This window comes from Parasteatoda tepidariorum, chromosome 6 (genome assembly GCF_043381705.1).
Source record: "Parasteatoda tepidariorum isolate YZ-2023 chromosome 6, CAS_Ptep_4.0, whole genome shotgun sequence".
Classification (NCBI taxonomy): Eukaryota; Metazoa; Arthropoda; class Arachnida; order Araneae; family Theridiidae; genus Parasteatoda; species Parasteatoda tepidariorum.
Genome location: NC_092209.1, coordinates 54,247,055 through 54,262,902, shown reverse-complemented (window position 1 = coordinate 54,262,902; position 15,848 = coordinate 54,247,055). Strand labels below are relative to the sequence as shown.

The 15,848-nt window shown below is 26.2% G+C and overlaps 1 protein-coding gene across 1 annotated transcript; it reads left to right on the top strand.

Moving 5' to 3' along the window:
* The first annotated feature begins 27 nt into the window (after positions 1 to 27).
* LOC107445658 (ER membrane protein complex subunit 2) lies at positions 28 to 14,837 on the top strand. The gene is made up of 9 exons (XM_016060105.3): positions 28 to 189; positions 2,627 to 2,740; positions 3,531 to 3,595; positions 4,608 to 4,693; positions 5,977 to 6,120; positions 7,722 to 7,863; positions 11,160 to 11,270; positions 12,368 to 12,472; positions 14,643 to 14,837. The coding sequence occupies exons 1-9, from the start codon at positions 177 to 179 to the stop codon at positions 14,718 to 14,720; spliced, it is 858 nt and encodes a 285-aa protein (XP_015915591.1). The 5' UTR covers positions 28 to 176; the 3' UTR covers positions 14,721 to 14,837.
* The last annotated feature ends 1,011 nt before the right edge of the window (positions 14,838 to 15,848 follow it).

Here is a 15,848-nt window from a genome sequence, read left to right as displayed (position 1 = left end):
CTTTCTGCTTAAAGAAAATACATATGTCTCAAGTTTTTATTTATCAAGCTAGCTGGTGAGCCTTTTTAAGTAATTTTATGGGAGGCAGAAGGATGTGAACAGCACAACCTTAAAATTAGTATTTCCGTTTTCGTTGTTTTTTTTTACGGTTTCTCAAAATAAATTAGCTATTAGCAATGGATTGGCAAGGTATTAAGTAATTTAATTTGCTTTCGGAATAATTTAAAGTGTAATATTTGTATACTTTTGATTTTTTGGATGCTTGGCTTTCCATTCTACAATCTAAAATTTATCCTAGAAACGCATCAATAGTTTTGTTATATTTTCTGTTATTTCTTAGTGCGTTTTAGTCAAGTGTTATTAATTAGATTGTAGAAATGATTTTGTGTATTAAGTTAAACATCAAACTATTCTGTTTTTAAAGTGATCATATGTTTGCTTTAATTTGATTTCTTAAAATCATCAAGAATGGCCTTAAGGTTGTAATTAGGGTGATTTTGAAAATCTTTCATGTTGTTTGAAAGTTTCATAGATCTCTATTTTATCTGTTATATTGGTTAAAAATTAATTGATTGAAAGTTAATATATTATAAAATCAATAATCGATCTATAGTCAAATGATATTGGTTATATAAACATTGATGCGTTCCACCCTTTTTAGTTTCCGTACACAATTCTATTACTCTAACTGAGAAAAAATATTTTATCACTAAATTAGAAGAACTAAATTTGACATATGAGAAAAAATTGGGATTATTTAATAAATATTTCCTTTTAAAAAAGCGAAATCTTAAAGATTTAAGAATATGATTTTTTTTTCCTTTTCTGTGTAAAGCTTAAATAAAACAATTTTAAATTTTTCTTTTTATTTAGATTCAATAAGTAATAATCAGTGATATTAATAACACCTCTGCGGTGCAGAGGACGCACTATCCAGAATAGATTATGATAGGAGTGCACAATCTGCTTTTGATATGTAGCCGCTGCCATCCTAAGTTTTAAAAATTTCGATATCTAATTAGACAAAATTATGATGCATAAATTTTGAATTTAAGGAATTGCTTTTGAAACTCTTTATTTGTGTACCGTTGTATTTTTTAATCCAGTGACTTTAATCCAAGTGACTTTTGGTTGTGTTTTTACATGGATTATGTTACATAGTTTTTTTTTTAAATATTAATTAAGTCTAAGATAAGACACATTGATGAATCTTACTGGAGATGCACCTAAGTCTATGTGTGTTACTGGTAAATAATTGAAATTGTTTTTAGAAGCATCTCAAAGATAAATAAATTATCTGTATGACTGAGAAATTTTAATCTCTCTTTATTGATTGTTAATTTTCTAAGTGAAGTATGTAAATGACAAGCACTTGCTAATTTGCCCTTGTAATGCTGCAGCATAACATGGAAAAATTTTATTTGTTCTCTAAGAATATTTCTGAGGCAGGTTAGCAATAATTTTTATAATTACATATTCATTTTAAAAATAATATTGGCTGTTTACATTCGTAAAATATTAATGGCTGTTTTCATACTGTTAAGCTTTTTTATCCTAAAAGTTGTTAAACATTTAAATTATTACTTGTTCTATCTAGAATGATCACTGAATTCTTAAATGGTTAGTACTTAAATCTTTTACGAATAGTCATTTGTAACATATGGTAAGTAACCTGATAACCAATAAATTTAAATCATAAATATAATTAGATATCCACAGTTAGAAATATTATTTTTGTGTGCCAACAAAATTTTGATTTTATGTGGTCTCTTTATTTAGCTCATATTTTTTATTCTCTTCTCTCACTTGAATATCATTGTAATAATCCTTCTATTTTAATCATCGCTCAAAATAAATTGTGGATTGTTGGTGCAAGGCCACTTAAATTTGTTGCAGATCACCAAAGAATAATTATATATGGTTCCCTGAACCAACAATTTATGTAAAAAGTGTATGTTGTATCAATTTTTTGATTTTCTGTTTAATGTTTTAGCCTGTCTGTATTTTTTATCACAAAATAGCATGTTTCATCACAATTTTGACATTATACACTCTCTGTATTGTCTTTTTTTTTCACTTAATTATTTTTTTTTAAAATTATGATAGACCAATAATAATTATATAAGACCAATAAAATTTGCATAGTATAGTACTATTTTTTAGTTGTTGGTCATTTGGATTAGTGATAATTTTTTTAAATTCCTACCCTAGGTTTCAGTTACCTATCCTCTATTTTATAGCCTAAATTATAAGTTATTTTTAATTTCATAGTTAATTAAGAAAAAATTACTAAAAGAAGACTGCTTGCTGTCAATCCAGAATTGATTTTAGTAGGTATATATAAAACTAAAAATAAACTTTTTTCTAAATACATTTGTTATAACAGAAATTTAAGGTCACCTTACAAATATTTAAACACTGTTAAATATTCTGAAATATTTCTTAAGCGGAAAAAACTGTTAGAAAAACTCTACATTAAAAATAATATAATATGAATAAATTAATACTCATGTGTATATGATATTACATAATACTCTGTGATTTAATATTCTTCTGTGAATATCGATTGCTCAGTTTTTTACCCATAAAGTCAGTGTCAAAACTAATTTTATTTTCTTATTTGTAGAAGCGAGGGACAAATTAAGGCAATGGCGAGATGATAACATAAGATGTTCAGAGGAAGTTATTGAATTATGGCAAGATGTACTAATCAATTACACCCATAAAGTTGGAGACGAAAGTAATGATATTTCTTTCTTTTTTAATGGAAATATTCAGCTACTCTGTAAATTTTTTTCTGTTATTTTTTTAAAACTATTTTTATTTTAAAAATGTATAATAATTTTAGAAAGCTATAACAAACAAGTTAAGTTATCAAAATCTATTTCAATTGAACATATGTAGATAGAGCAAGTTGCAATTATAGAAAGTTGCAACTTATTGCTGCAAAACTATTAGGAGTTGCAACTTATATTTATAGATATATTATTATTATATAGAGAGTTGGAGTCATTGTAGGAGTTACCCATAATAATACTCATAATGCATCATAATCATAGGAAAACGAAAAATTTAATATCGTGAAAATTTGTCTATTTCATTTACAATTTGAAACACTTTATTTAAATTATATACATTCATACACTTGTGTATAGATACCTGCATTGTATTAATATTATTTACACTCTTAATTGTTCTTTTAATTTATTTTTTTTAGTTTTGTTTTTAAATTACTATTTCTAAAATATGCTTCTAAATTTGTATGATTTTTCTGGAAATGCTTGGTATAAACTTTACTTATAGTTTTTACTGGTATTTCTTTGTATAGAAAATAAATTAGAAAAAAAGTTCTCAGTGCTATTTTTACTAAAATTAGTTTCAAAAATATATTATCAATCAACTGTGTAGCATAACAAAAACATCAAAATTAATGTGATATTTAATATAGTATTAAAAAAACTTGTTTCGTTATTCATATTTTTTAAGCTAAAATATGATTTTAAACTATGAATAATTTATTTATTTTTCAGAATGGTTAATTTTCGAACAGGTGTGCCTAGCTGCTTTGGATTGTCATCGGTTAGACATAGCTCAAGTTAGTGTTTCTTTAACATATTCTTATTCCAATTAAAAGTTTAAAATATTGTTTTTGAGGGGAGTTTACCTCGGTAGATGGCACAGGTTAGAATCTCATTTAAAGTAAAGGAATAATAACTGTTGTTCACTTGTTTGACGTTTATGTACGCTTTTGATAACTTGCTTGAAGTTTAAGTATGAGTAAAATAACATTAGGACACATAAGTTAATAGATATATATGTATAAGTTTATTTTTGATGTACAGTTTATCTTACACAATACATTAAAAAAATTTAAATAAATTCTTCAGTTAAGTTGTTTATAAGAATGGAAAAAGTGAAGGCGGTAGACACAAATAGGTTAAATTCTCAAGTATTATGTCTTAATTTTTTACAATAATACATTGTGCATAGCATTTTTAAACAGTTCTTAAAGGTGCATATTTTTGTTTTTTAAAAGTCCTTAAAGGTGCTTTTTTCATTGGGTATTTTTAAAAAGTGCTAAATTTTCCCTTTTTCAAAATTAAATTTTGCCTTTACTATGTTGATTTTTCACTTCGAATTATGCAAAAAGACACAGTTCACATTGTTCTATTCAACGTTTTCACAATTGATTCAGTCTCTAACTATTTCAGCGTACTGTCAGTCCGTAGCGTATGAAAGTGCCATTCGTTTTGCTTGATTCATAATTTTTGACAATTGTCAAAAACTTTCCAACCCTGCCTAATTAATGATATTTTCCTAAGGTGCTTAAAAGGTGCTTATTTTTTGTTAAATTATTTGGCTACGCACCCTGTAATACCTGTAATGATAAATTATCTAAATACAATTGCTCCCAAACTATTAAATAGCTGAGGTCATTATATTTTTTCTAATTATTGACTTTTGAAATAAATATATATATTTTAAAGATAAAAGTTGAATGGTTTTCAAATATAAATTTTTTAAATGAATATATGTTTGTTATATGATCTTGTGTTACAAAGCAAACTTATTTTTGATTTTCATGTTTTCTAATTTTGTTATTAAAGGATTGCTTACAAAGCTTGGATCAGCAATTTCCTGGTAGCCTTAGGGTTCGAAAGTTGCAAGCTATGGAATTTGAGGCTCTTGAAAGGTATCAATTTGTTATTTTCATGTAATATATGTTAATAAGTGCTGAGTTCTTCCTAGGACAAAAGAAGGATAGGGCGCTTCCTCGCAGAAAAGAGCACCTTGAGTTTTGGGGGGGCATACATTTAACACCACAAAAATGTATCAAATGTTTTGTTGTAATTGAATTTGATCCTCAACAATTTTTAAGTTATCCTCCCATACAGGGGTCTGTTTAGAAGTAATTTGGGTCCGTTAGCGGACTCTTCACAAAATAATTTATCTTTTAATCGGACCCTTCACAAATTTGTTTATCTTCATTATTGTTTTGTTAATCGAATAAACCCTTCCCAGGAAGAGGGGAGACAGATGTAAACAAACTAAATTTTCTCTATGGTGTAACGCTTCTTCCTTTATTCGTCCGAAATGAATATTCTGCGTTCAGCAGTATAGGTTAAATACCAAATATTTATATGTTGTATTGCTAATTTAGTAGCTGCAATTGCTGTTTATTTTCTAAAATTTAATTTTTTTATTTATAATTTTATAGTGTTGAGCATAATCTTGTATGTCTTAACAATTTAAAAACTCCTTGAAAAAGTTTTTTTGCAATAACGGACCCTATTTGCACAAATTCACAAAAGGGGACCCTGGTTGAAAGAATGTGACTTAAGGTTTATTTTATATTCACAAATTACGAGTAATTTTTTCACAATTTTACAAAAACGTTCCTTTCACAAAATCTCTGGACAGACCCCTGCTATATTATTGTATGTATATATTTCAAAAAGTAGCTCTCACACATTATCAAAACAAGGGAAAAATTCATTGTTAATAAAAAATAATTAAAGGTATTCTAAAAGACAATCTCTGAGCATAAATTTTTTTCATCAAGTAACTAAATGAATTTAAAAAAATTTTTGATCAATAAACCTAATCATTTTTTTATTATCAAACCTAATCATTTGAAAGCTTTTTCTATAATTTAAACTGAAAATTATGAAAAAATAAACAGTTAAAGGTGCTTTTTTTTAAAAGGTATTTATTTTATAAATAATTTTAGAATTTAAAATCACTTAGAAAATTTATCACTATGCCCCCTGAAAAAAGAGAAACTTATAAAAATTAAATCAGTTGAGAATAATAACAAAGTAAATATGTAGGCATATTTCGAAATATTCTTTGCAAAATTTTTGCAAGTTTCATAATGGAAAATTGATATGATTATTATTTAAATATTATCAAATACTTTTTTTGTTAACTGTAGAAACAGTATTGAACTTCTTAAAATGTCTCATATTTCTTTAGATATGATGATGCAATCAAACTGTATGACTCAATATTGCAACATGATGAAGCTAATTCTGTTATTTATAAGCGAAAAGTTGCTGTTCTGAAAGCCCAAAATAAAATTCCTGAAGCAATTAAAGAATTGTCTGACTACCTAAAAAAGTAAGAATTTTATCAGTCAGCTGTATTTCATAAATTTTTCTTCTGTATGTTGTCCAAAAAAAATTATTTTGATGTTTTATTAAAGAAAAATATTGAATTGCACCTTGAAATATTAGATAGCATTAAATCGGTGTGTTAAAGCAGCGGTTTCCAATTTTTTTCTACTCTGGAATCCTAAATGGTTGACCTTCCTTTGGCGACGGACACCAGGACTTAATGAATAAAATTTGTAGGCAATTGCTTGTTTTAAAAACATGTAATGATTTAAATTTTATTAATTATTTTTAAAAGAAATTCGTGAACGAATGAATAGTAAAATTTCTTAATCATATCATTTTATCAATATTAGTCTTAAAATTGGGTTATATGTTAGATAATTGTATTCTCAAGTTTCAAGCAGTATCTGATCTAGTTCTTAATTTGATTTTAGTTCATGCGTAAATGAAATATGGTTTCAATTAAAATGAAAAAGGAAGAAAATAAACATTGCTAATGGTTATCAGAGAAACATACTTCTTGATTGTTTTAATTTGGTTATTATTTGGTTTTATCCCATGTGAAATGCTATTGAGATTTTTTTTAAATGCATATATCCTTTTTATAATTCATTTATGATATTGTTATAAGAAAAAGCATCGTTTTGAATTTTCTTACTTCACAAGCCTTTCTATTAAATAATTTCTAAAAAAAATAATGAAAATATTTAATAAATAATAGATTATTAATTGAATATAAACTAAATTACATGTTTCAAAAACAACTGCTTAGAACATTCCTATCTTTTGACACATCTTCCGAGCCTTTGACAGAACCCTAGTGTTAATAATAATTTTACAATCAGGATTTATAACACCAGATGGCGCTGAGAGCAAACAGTTTATTATTTATTTTTTTTCCTACACTTCCTTTCTTCAGTTTACATCACTACTTACCACTGAACACGATGCTTGAATAAAATTATCCTAATCCATTAATTTTGAGTGATTATTATTGAATTTGAGTCATCTAGAGTTACACGGAACGCCGTTTGAAAATCACTATGTTCAAGTACTCATGCTGAAATCTTACTGCCTTGTTATTTAAAATAGAAATAAAACTTTGTTTATTTAAAGCCATTGGAGAATTGAATCATCTTTTGGATATGTTTCCTTACTATTAAAAAAGTGGTTTTTTAACAGTGCTGTTTCTATAACAATTTTTGCTATAAATCAATATAAATATGGTTGCAAGCAATTTAATTAAAAGAGAGGAAAAGTATTGTTTAGCCATACACAAAATCATAGCAGACTGTGGAGAGAAAAATAAATGTGACTCTGCTCAACACACGCATTCTTACGATATTAAAGACAAAATGCTTTTCCAGTAGTGAAGAATACATAAAATTAAATTGATGATTAATCAATAAAGTTGACTTGTGAATCAGTGAAGTTCGATGAATTTTAGAAAACCAAACTATTCTTTTGCTTTTGAACTCAATTCTATATATAAATGTATCTATATTACATATTACATTACATTACTATGTAAGTTTTGTATTTAGGTGAAATGCAATTCATTTTTAAGTTGGATTTTAGTGATAAGAATGGATTTCTTTACTTTAGATTCATGAGTGATCATGAAGCATGGATGGAGTTAGCTGATTTGTATTTATCTGAGCAGGATTACAGCAAAGCAGCTTTCTGTTTAGAAGAATTAATTCTGTATAATCCTCACAATCATTTATATCATCAACGATATGCAGAAGTAAGTATTCTAATTTTGAATGTGTAATACTGTTCACTTTAGTTACACAATTAATTTATTTTTTATGCTAGTAGACTTTTAAATAGCAATTCAATTATTTTACAATTAAATTTACCTTTTTATATTTTTTATATACCTATTCTTTAAGTATGGCATTAAAAAGAAGCAGACTTTGATAATGGGACATTAAGGAGAATCAGCTAACTTGAGTTAATGTTTCTTTGGAAGATCTACCCTTACAAAATAATTTTCTTTTATACTTTTAAAGACATTTTATTCTCTAAAATAAGTTTTTAGAGGTGGAGGTTGAAAACAGACTGTAAAAAAAAGAAATTAGATGGCAGAATTTATTGACTGCAACCATTAAATCTTTCATCAATTGAATAGCTGCAACAATTTTACTTTTCTGTGTATGTATATTAAATGAATTTATATTATATACATGATAGAGCTTAAGTTGTGTAAGAGGTAGACAATTGGGGTTTTTGGTGCTATAAGAGAGTTTTGGGTTCACAAAATGCTAGTGAGAGCAGGGTTGCCACAGGTTACTAAAATGCGACTATTTGCTACTATTTTCAACCTTAGGCGACTATGGTGACTTTTTTTGCCTGAAAAGGCTTAAAAAAAGCAACTATTTTCAGGAATAGGCGACTATTGAGAGACTTTTTTACTCTTAGCGAAGTTATTTTTATACTTATACTTATTTTTCGTAAACCTACTGTTGATTATTTTTAAACCAATAAATGTTCAGTTGTTTTTATTTATAAAAAAATTAAAATAAAGCTTACCTTTATTTAATTTGCTTTTATTTTTGAGAAACTGAAAACAAAGTTTTAAAAAATTTGGCTATTAGTTAAAAATCAAATTTTTAAAAAAAAATTAAATAAAGAGTTCAGTAATGTTTGGACGCTTTTAATAATTTTACATTAGTACTTAATTTTTTTTTTTTTAATTTTATTAAAATTCTTTCAATACTTGTTTGTTCTATAATTTGTTAGATAGTCACTGTCATTTTTAAAGAAATAAATCTTTAGTCAATTTTATTTTCAAAAACGAAAATAATAATAAATAAGTAAAAATATTTTTACATTTATTCAGTACAGAATTTGACCATAGTTAAAAAGTTGTGTTAATACTACTTAATATTATTTTAAATAATTAAATAAAAGAGGGTCTAATGATGTTTCAAAAGCATGGTTTTTTTTCCAACAAATAATTTTAAAAAAATATTTTTTTTTTCTAAAGTGAACATTTTTTTGGTTTGTTTTCTACTCTCGTTTTTTTTTCTTTTAATTTTAATGCACGTATGTAAAATATTTTGTTACTGTATTATTATTTTTAAACCAATATATCTTAAATCATTTTTAATTTAAGAAAAATGAAATAAATCTTGGGTTTGCTTTTACTTTGACTTCTTTATTATTTTAATTGAAAAAATTAAGGAATGATATTGATATTGTAGTAGAATACGTTTAGAATTAATATTTTCTTTTGTAATCGATTTATTCCTTTTTATTTATTTTTGATTGATTTCCCATAGGTAATTTCTGAACATATCCTAAATCGCGATGTCTAACTTACGATGTATCACGATTTAAAATTTCTGACATCAACCAGTCCTTATCATAGTATTTGACAATTAAGCTACAATTTTAATTATTTGGCTACTATTTTTGATAAATTTTTGCTCCTGTTTAGGCAACTATTTTCATGCTTGAGGCTACTAAAAACAACTATTTTTGTTCATTTTTTACTGTTGCAACCCTGTGAGAGCCAAAAAATGTAAAATAGAGGGCAATATATTTATGTTGTTTTTACTGCCCTAGAGAAGACTGATGTTGCATTTATGCTTAGTTCTTGTGCTTATTGCAACAGCTATGATATTAGCAGTCAAAAATGTATTAAGTGAAAAAACTGAACTTATCTGTTTTTTTGCAATGCACTTAACAATTTTCTTGGAAAATGAAATTTCTGAGATAAAATTAATCAAAAATAGTGCTAAATGTATCAAAAGAAAGTAAAATTTATCAACTGTTTCTTTACTCAAGTGTTTTTTACCAAGTTTTTTTTTTAATTTTTATTTATTTATTTTTTATTTTTAAATCCAGATGAGGCATTTAATAGCTGAAGCAGTTTAAATTTTATGCAGGGACAACCAGACCGAGTTATAAGTTTTTGAATGCAGAAATGATAATACAGTAGCCATAATTTGTATAAATTTCATCTTGGGTTAAATGTATGTTGTTTAGCGTAAATAAATTAGTTGATCCACTATCGTCATTTAAGAAAAAATTTACCAGGATCTTGACAGCTTTCTGATTTTGTATTCTTTAATTTAATAGTGTTGACTTTTGAACAAAACTTGTCATTGCATTCAAGTTTTTCTGTTGAGAACAAATGAAGATGTTTCAATTAACATTATTACCTTTAAATTATTATGGAGAGTCATTGAAGAGTATGCCTGTTTGCAAAAATTAATTTTGTTAACCATGTTTTTGCTATTGGCTGTAGATTGGGATTACATTATGGTTCTAAAAATGTTTTTAAAAAAATCAGAACTTTTGATATACTCTATTTTTTTACTTAATACCTAGATGTGGATCTAATCACTGGCGGAAATTTATTACAATAACAATTAACGATAAAAATGTAATTGAGTGTTAAACAATAATTTTTTTTAAAGAACTGATTATAAAACTGAACCATTATGTACATTGTATTGTGTATATTAAATGATTTCTATGTGATATATGGTGCATGTTTAAAAAGCAATAAAATAATTTTGTATATAATAATAAGGAAATGTAAATTTTAAGTAACAAGACATTGTGCACAAATATCACCAACAAAATAATTGATCATCAAATACCATTGGATAAGAAACTGTAATTCTGTTAAAGTTAAGAAAGAACTTTTGGAAAATGCTGTATTAAAAATCAATTTATCAGTACTGAAGATGGAATTAACTGAGATAACAAAATGGTGAAATTCATAAGAGTTAATTAAAAAGAATATAAACTAAAAAAAATTATTTAAAATTGTGAACAGTATGTTAACCCTCAACACATAATGTTACACCCTCCTGTTATTTTTAGTGTTCATGATAGTTTTGAAGCAAAAAATGTATCCTTTACTTTACGATTCAAAATGCATACATATTAGGCAAATTGTTTCGCTGTGTTTTTGGCTTATTAAATATTAAATTCTGTCATTCAATCATGCTAGTGTTATCAATTTATTTGTACTAAAATAAATATTAAATTATTGTTACAAATTATTTTCTTTTACCATTTTAGATCCAGTTTACTATTGGTGGTTTTGAAAATATGGAAATAGCTAGAGCTTACTTTGCACAATCGATCAAATTGAATTCTCAAAATATGAGGTCATTGTATGGTTTGTTTTTGGTAAGTAGATTTAACATACTATGTATTTATTTTAATTTTGTTTGGATTTTTGTTCAGTTTGCACTTGTATTATTTAAGGCAGGCTTCTTTTAATATTAATGGCATATGCTTTTACGTTTTAATTTTTTTCTTATTAGTTGCCTCGTTGTGTAAGGTAAAAGTCTAATATAATTTTGGCCAAACTTTTTTTTTTTTTTAAACCTCTATGATTGTTTGTTATGTAGAACTCAGTTTAAACCCTTAACAATCGGTTAATTTACAAGAAAACAGTCATAAAAGTGCCTATTTTGACAAATACCCGTATTTGATTAGTGCTGACAACTAGTTTAAAATAAACTAACTATCTACAATTACCTTAAAAATATCCTGGTACTGCCATCTGGTGTGTAAAATGAGAAATAAAATGTTTTCCAGGCAAAAGAAATGAATTAGTTTGATTCTTATTGGCGCGTTACTACTGAACACTCCAACTCGGAAATTTCACTCGAGCGAGAGACAGAAGGTGAAACCTCAAATTTTCACGGGGGCGAGAGGGAAGGGGTTACTGTGGGGCCTATAATACAAAGTGATACGATTAACTTGAAAAAGAAGAAAACTAAACTATTTAATGTGCTTGATTATGTCTTATCAAAAAAATATAAACAAGACCAATAACCTAAATCGATTTTTTTTTAAACGCCAAGTCTATCTATAATCAAAATAGAGGTTTGCATGTAAAGAGTTTACCAAGCAAAAATTAGTTATTCTTTTTTATGTATATTATCATTGCTTGCTTCTAGCACCCAGACAACAGAAAAATACCTTCTTTTTTTCATTACAAAAAGGTGCGCAAAAATTATTTCATGTGCAAAAATTAGTATCTTAACATTTGAGTTGGTCTGTCCGGGAGTTTGTAATTTGTAGTCTGATTTTATGATTGATGGAAAACTCTCATTGGGAATAACATAGCTATAAATTCTGCTTGTAGCAGCTAGAAAAAGTATTTAGCTTGCATTGTCATCTGACAGAGAGAGTGAAAGCAGATTAATGAAAACACAGTGTAATATTATTTTAGTGCTAGCATTTCATAGAGTAATATTAGTTTTCAACTTTTTTAGTCAGCAAGTAATGTAGCAGCATCTCCAAAGTGTCCTGCCTTGAAGAAAAAAGAAAATTTAAAATATGCATCATGGGCAGCTGTAAAGATTAGTACAAAATATGAGGTATTTGTTTTTCTTAGATACAATCTTTCTTGTTTTATTGAAGGAATTAGAAAGAAAAAAAATTTATTGTATTGTAATTTATTATGACAATTGTTAAAAATTATTTTTGTTTAAATAAAAATTCAGATAAATTTATATTATTAGATTTAAGACTAGGGTTCAAACTTTTTGCCTTTAATTAGTTACTTTAAATGTGGAATGAAAAATGGTAGACTTATTTACCCATTTTAGGTCAAGCATAGAAATTTTTATATGTGGTGTTTTGATATTATATATTTCAATAGTACTTTATTTCAGAAATGAAATGGTGTGTATATGCACCACCAAGTCAATGGACAAACCATTTAGTTGATCACTAATTTTTTTGAGATATTTGTTTTATTTTATTAACAGAACTTGCAGTTTTAACCTATCATTAAATATGATTGATTTAAAGTGGAATTATTTATGTAATTTCAAAAAGTTGAATCTCTCAATAACTGTTTAAAATTAAGCAACTAGCATATTTTGAAGATTTCTCAACAGAAAGTGTTTACTTCATTCGAATTACTAATGTTTTATAGTTATTTTTGGAACCCTTGGCAATAGCAAAGAAATAAATTAGTTAATATACTCCACTGTTTATAGAAAACTATTTATTGAAAAGGTGTGTTTACTCACTTTTGGCTGAAAACGGGTTAACAATATAAATAGCTAAATCAAATCAAAGTTAACATCAGTTTTAATTTTTATGCACTTTTGTTATACGTAACTTTTTTGTTTATAATTAGCAAAATTTCCAATTGAGGGGTAAATAGTGCTGCCATCCTGTAAAATTAGTGTTATTCTATTCCAATCTGGGAATTAATAATATTCTGGCAATAAATAATAATCTCTAAAATTGTAATAATAGATTGGTTTCCAAAACTTACTGAACACAACATTTGTTTTCTAATATACCAAAGTAATACCCTGTATACCAAATAAGGTTCTTGCATTTTTAAGTTTATCATTATTTCCATTCTGTTCTGTCAGAATGTGAGCATTACTAATCATTGTGATGCGAAAAAAAATTTTGCTATTATTGTGTGGAAACTCAAGAGCCTGTTATTGTACCATCAATTTCTCTACATTCTGGTGTGAATTGAGCTTAATTTTTAGGGACAATTGGAATGTATGTTAAAAACTCAAAGAAATGCTTGCTAACGAAAAAGGAATGGGTGTTTTCTAGCAATTTTATAATGAGAAAAAATATAGATTGATTTTTGATTTGCTATGGGTTAAATTTTTGAGTTTTATAGAAAAATATTTTTAAATTGTTCTTAATCTTTTTTAGAATTTTTTATTTAACAAAACTTTTTGATGGTTTGTAAAGCTATCTTTGTATGGCCTTAATTAGTTTACTATGTTACTGCGATTTGATACCTTAGAACTATTTTATGGAGATTGAGTATGACTCCTATAAAGTTAGTTTAAAATATTTTAAGATATAGTTTTAAATGGCAATAGCCTTACGCTTTTGTCAGTTCTTTCTGTTTTATAAATCTCTAATCATATCAAACTTTAATTTTCATTTAAAAAGTAAATGAAGTATTTTGACTTTTATTTTTCCTTTGTAAATGAATAATTATATTCTTATCTGCACATTTAAATATGTGTTACTTCATAGTAGTACTTAATAATAGCACTTCATAATAGCACTTCATAGTAGCACTCACAAAAGTAGTACTTGATACATATTTTCAATTTGCTCTACAATTCTTCCTGAAAATTAAGATGTTCACTTTCTTTAAGAACCGTTCTGCACTGTGTCTTTTCCATTTGCGTCTTTCAATTCTTTTTATTAATGTTTCTCAAAACGAATAAAAGCCCTCTATTTCTCTAAATGTCCTTTTCAGTGTAACCTGATCAAGTCAATGCATTGTGCGAACGCCAAACCTAACATTTTTAAATTACAGCATAGCCTATAAAAATTGAACCTTCACTATTGTATAATATGTCAGCTTGTCTTTATGTTACTCGATAACTCTATAATTTGCACCAATTGTATTTTTAAAAAAAATTATTAATAGCATACATCTTCTTTTTCTTTTGTGTGCTGTTCCTTTCTTTTACCTTTTGTAGTTTTATTTGCTTCAATGATTAATTTTAATTCATTTGCTTTAAAATAATTTTATTGCTTACTTTTCAGGACCAATCTTGTGATGATTCCCAAATGAAATCTCTACAAGGAATGTTGGGGACATTAACTCTAAATCCTACAACTTAGTTAAATTATTGAATTTTATATTTTATTATATGAAATAAATTATGTAATATATATATACTGTTTTGTTTTTATATTATTAAAGTTCATCAGTATTCTGTTGACTTTTAATGATTGAAATTTTTATAGTCATTTTTTATACTCAAGCATGTATTTTACATTTATTAAGTTATTGAATTTCTTGAGATACCTGCAATGAATTTTTTCTTCTAATTTACTACTCTTAATTTCTCTTGACCTTCAGATAAATCACAATATTGGATTTCATATTTAAATGAAATATTTTTTTTATTCATTAGTTAATAAAAATTAGTTTAATAAAAATTTTATATATATATATGCATGCAAAAAGGTGACGAAAACTTTAAAGCTAATTTACTCAAGTATACTAAAACATCTCTTGTAAGCACTCAGCAGTCATGTTTTCACCATAATGCATAAATATAATGACAATGCATAAATTATAATAACTACATATTTCATGAATGAAATGATCTTCTTTTTATCGACTTTTAAGAAAAAACTTATAGGGTCAAGGGAGGTATGGTTTGTGTCCATAAAACTGATTCTCATTTTAAAAAAAAAAAAAAAAAATTGCGTAAGGACAGGAATTGTATGTCCACAATCCGGCCCATCTTCACTATGTAATAACTCTCAGGGAGGGGGATCGCATTTCCATGTTATTGAGTAGCCAAAATGTAATAATTCTCAAAGTGTAACTGATAATAATCCAATCATAATTTTTGTAAAAAATATAGATATAAACCATTCTTTCCGCTTCATCTTCAATTGTGTGAACCAAGCCTCATAGTTCATTAAAAAACTCTTCAGTGTGTTAAATTTTTTCTTCTAGTTTCAAATTTTAAAATAATTTACACTTTGTTACTGAATTGTATCTTTTTTTAGAAATTGTAGTACAAAAGTATTAAATTTGATGGAAATAGATCTTATTGTAAACTAAACTATGGATAATTAAATACACTTTGCCGTTAAATCAGCCTGTTTTTTTTTTTTTTTTTTTTTTTTTTTTTTTTTTTTTTTTTTTTTTTTTTTTTTNTGATTGGACCGTAGGAAAATTTTACCTAATAGTTGATAGCAAATTAAAAAATTTGCTTTGCAATACATTTAATT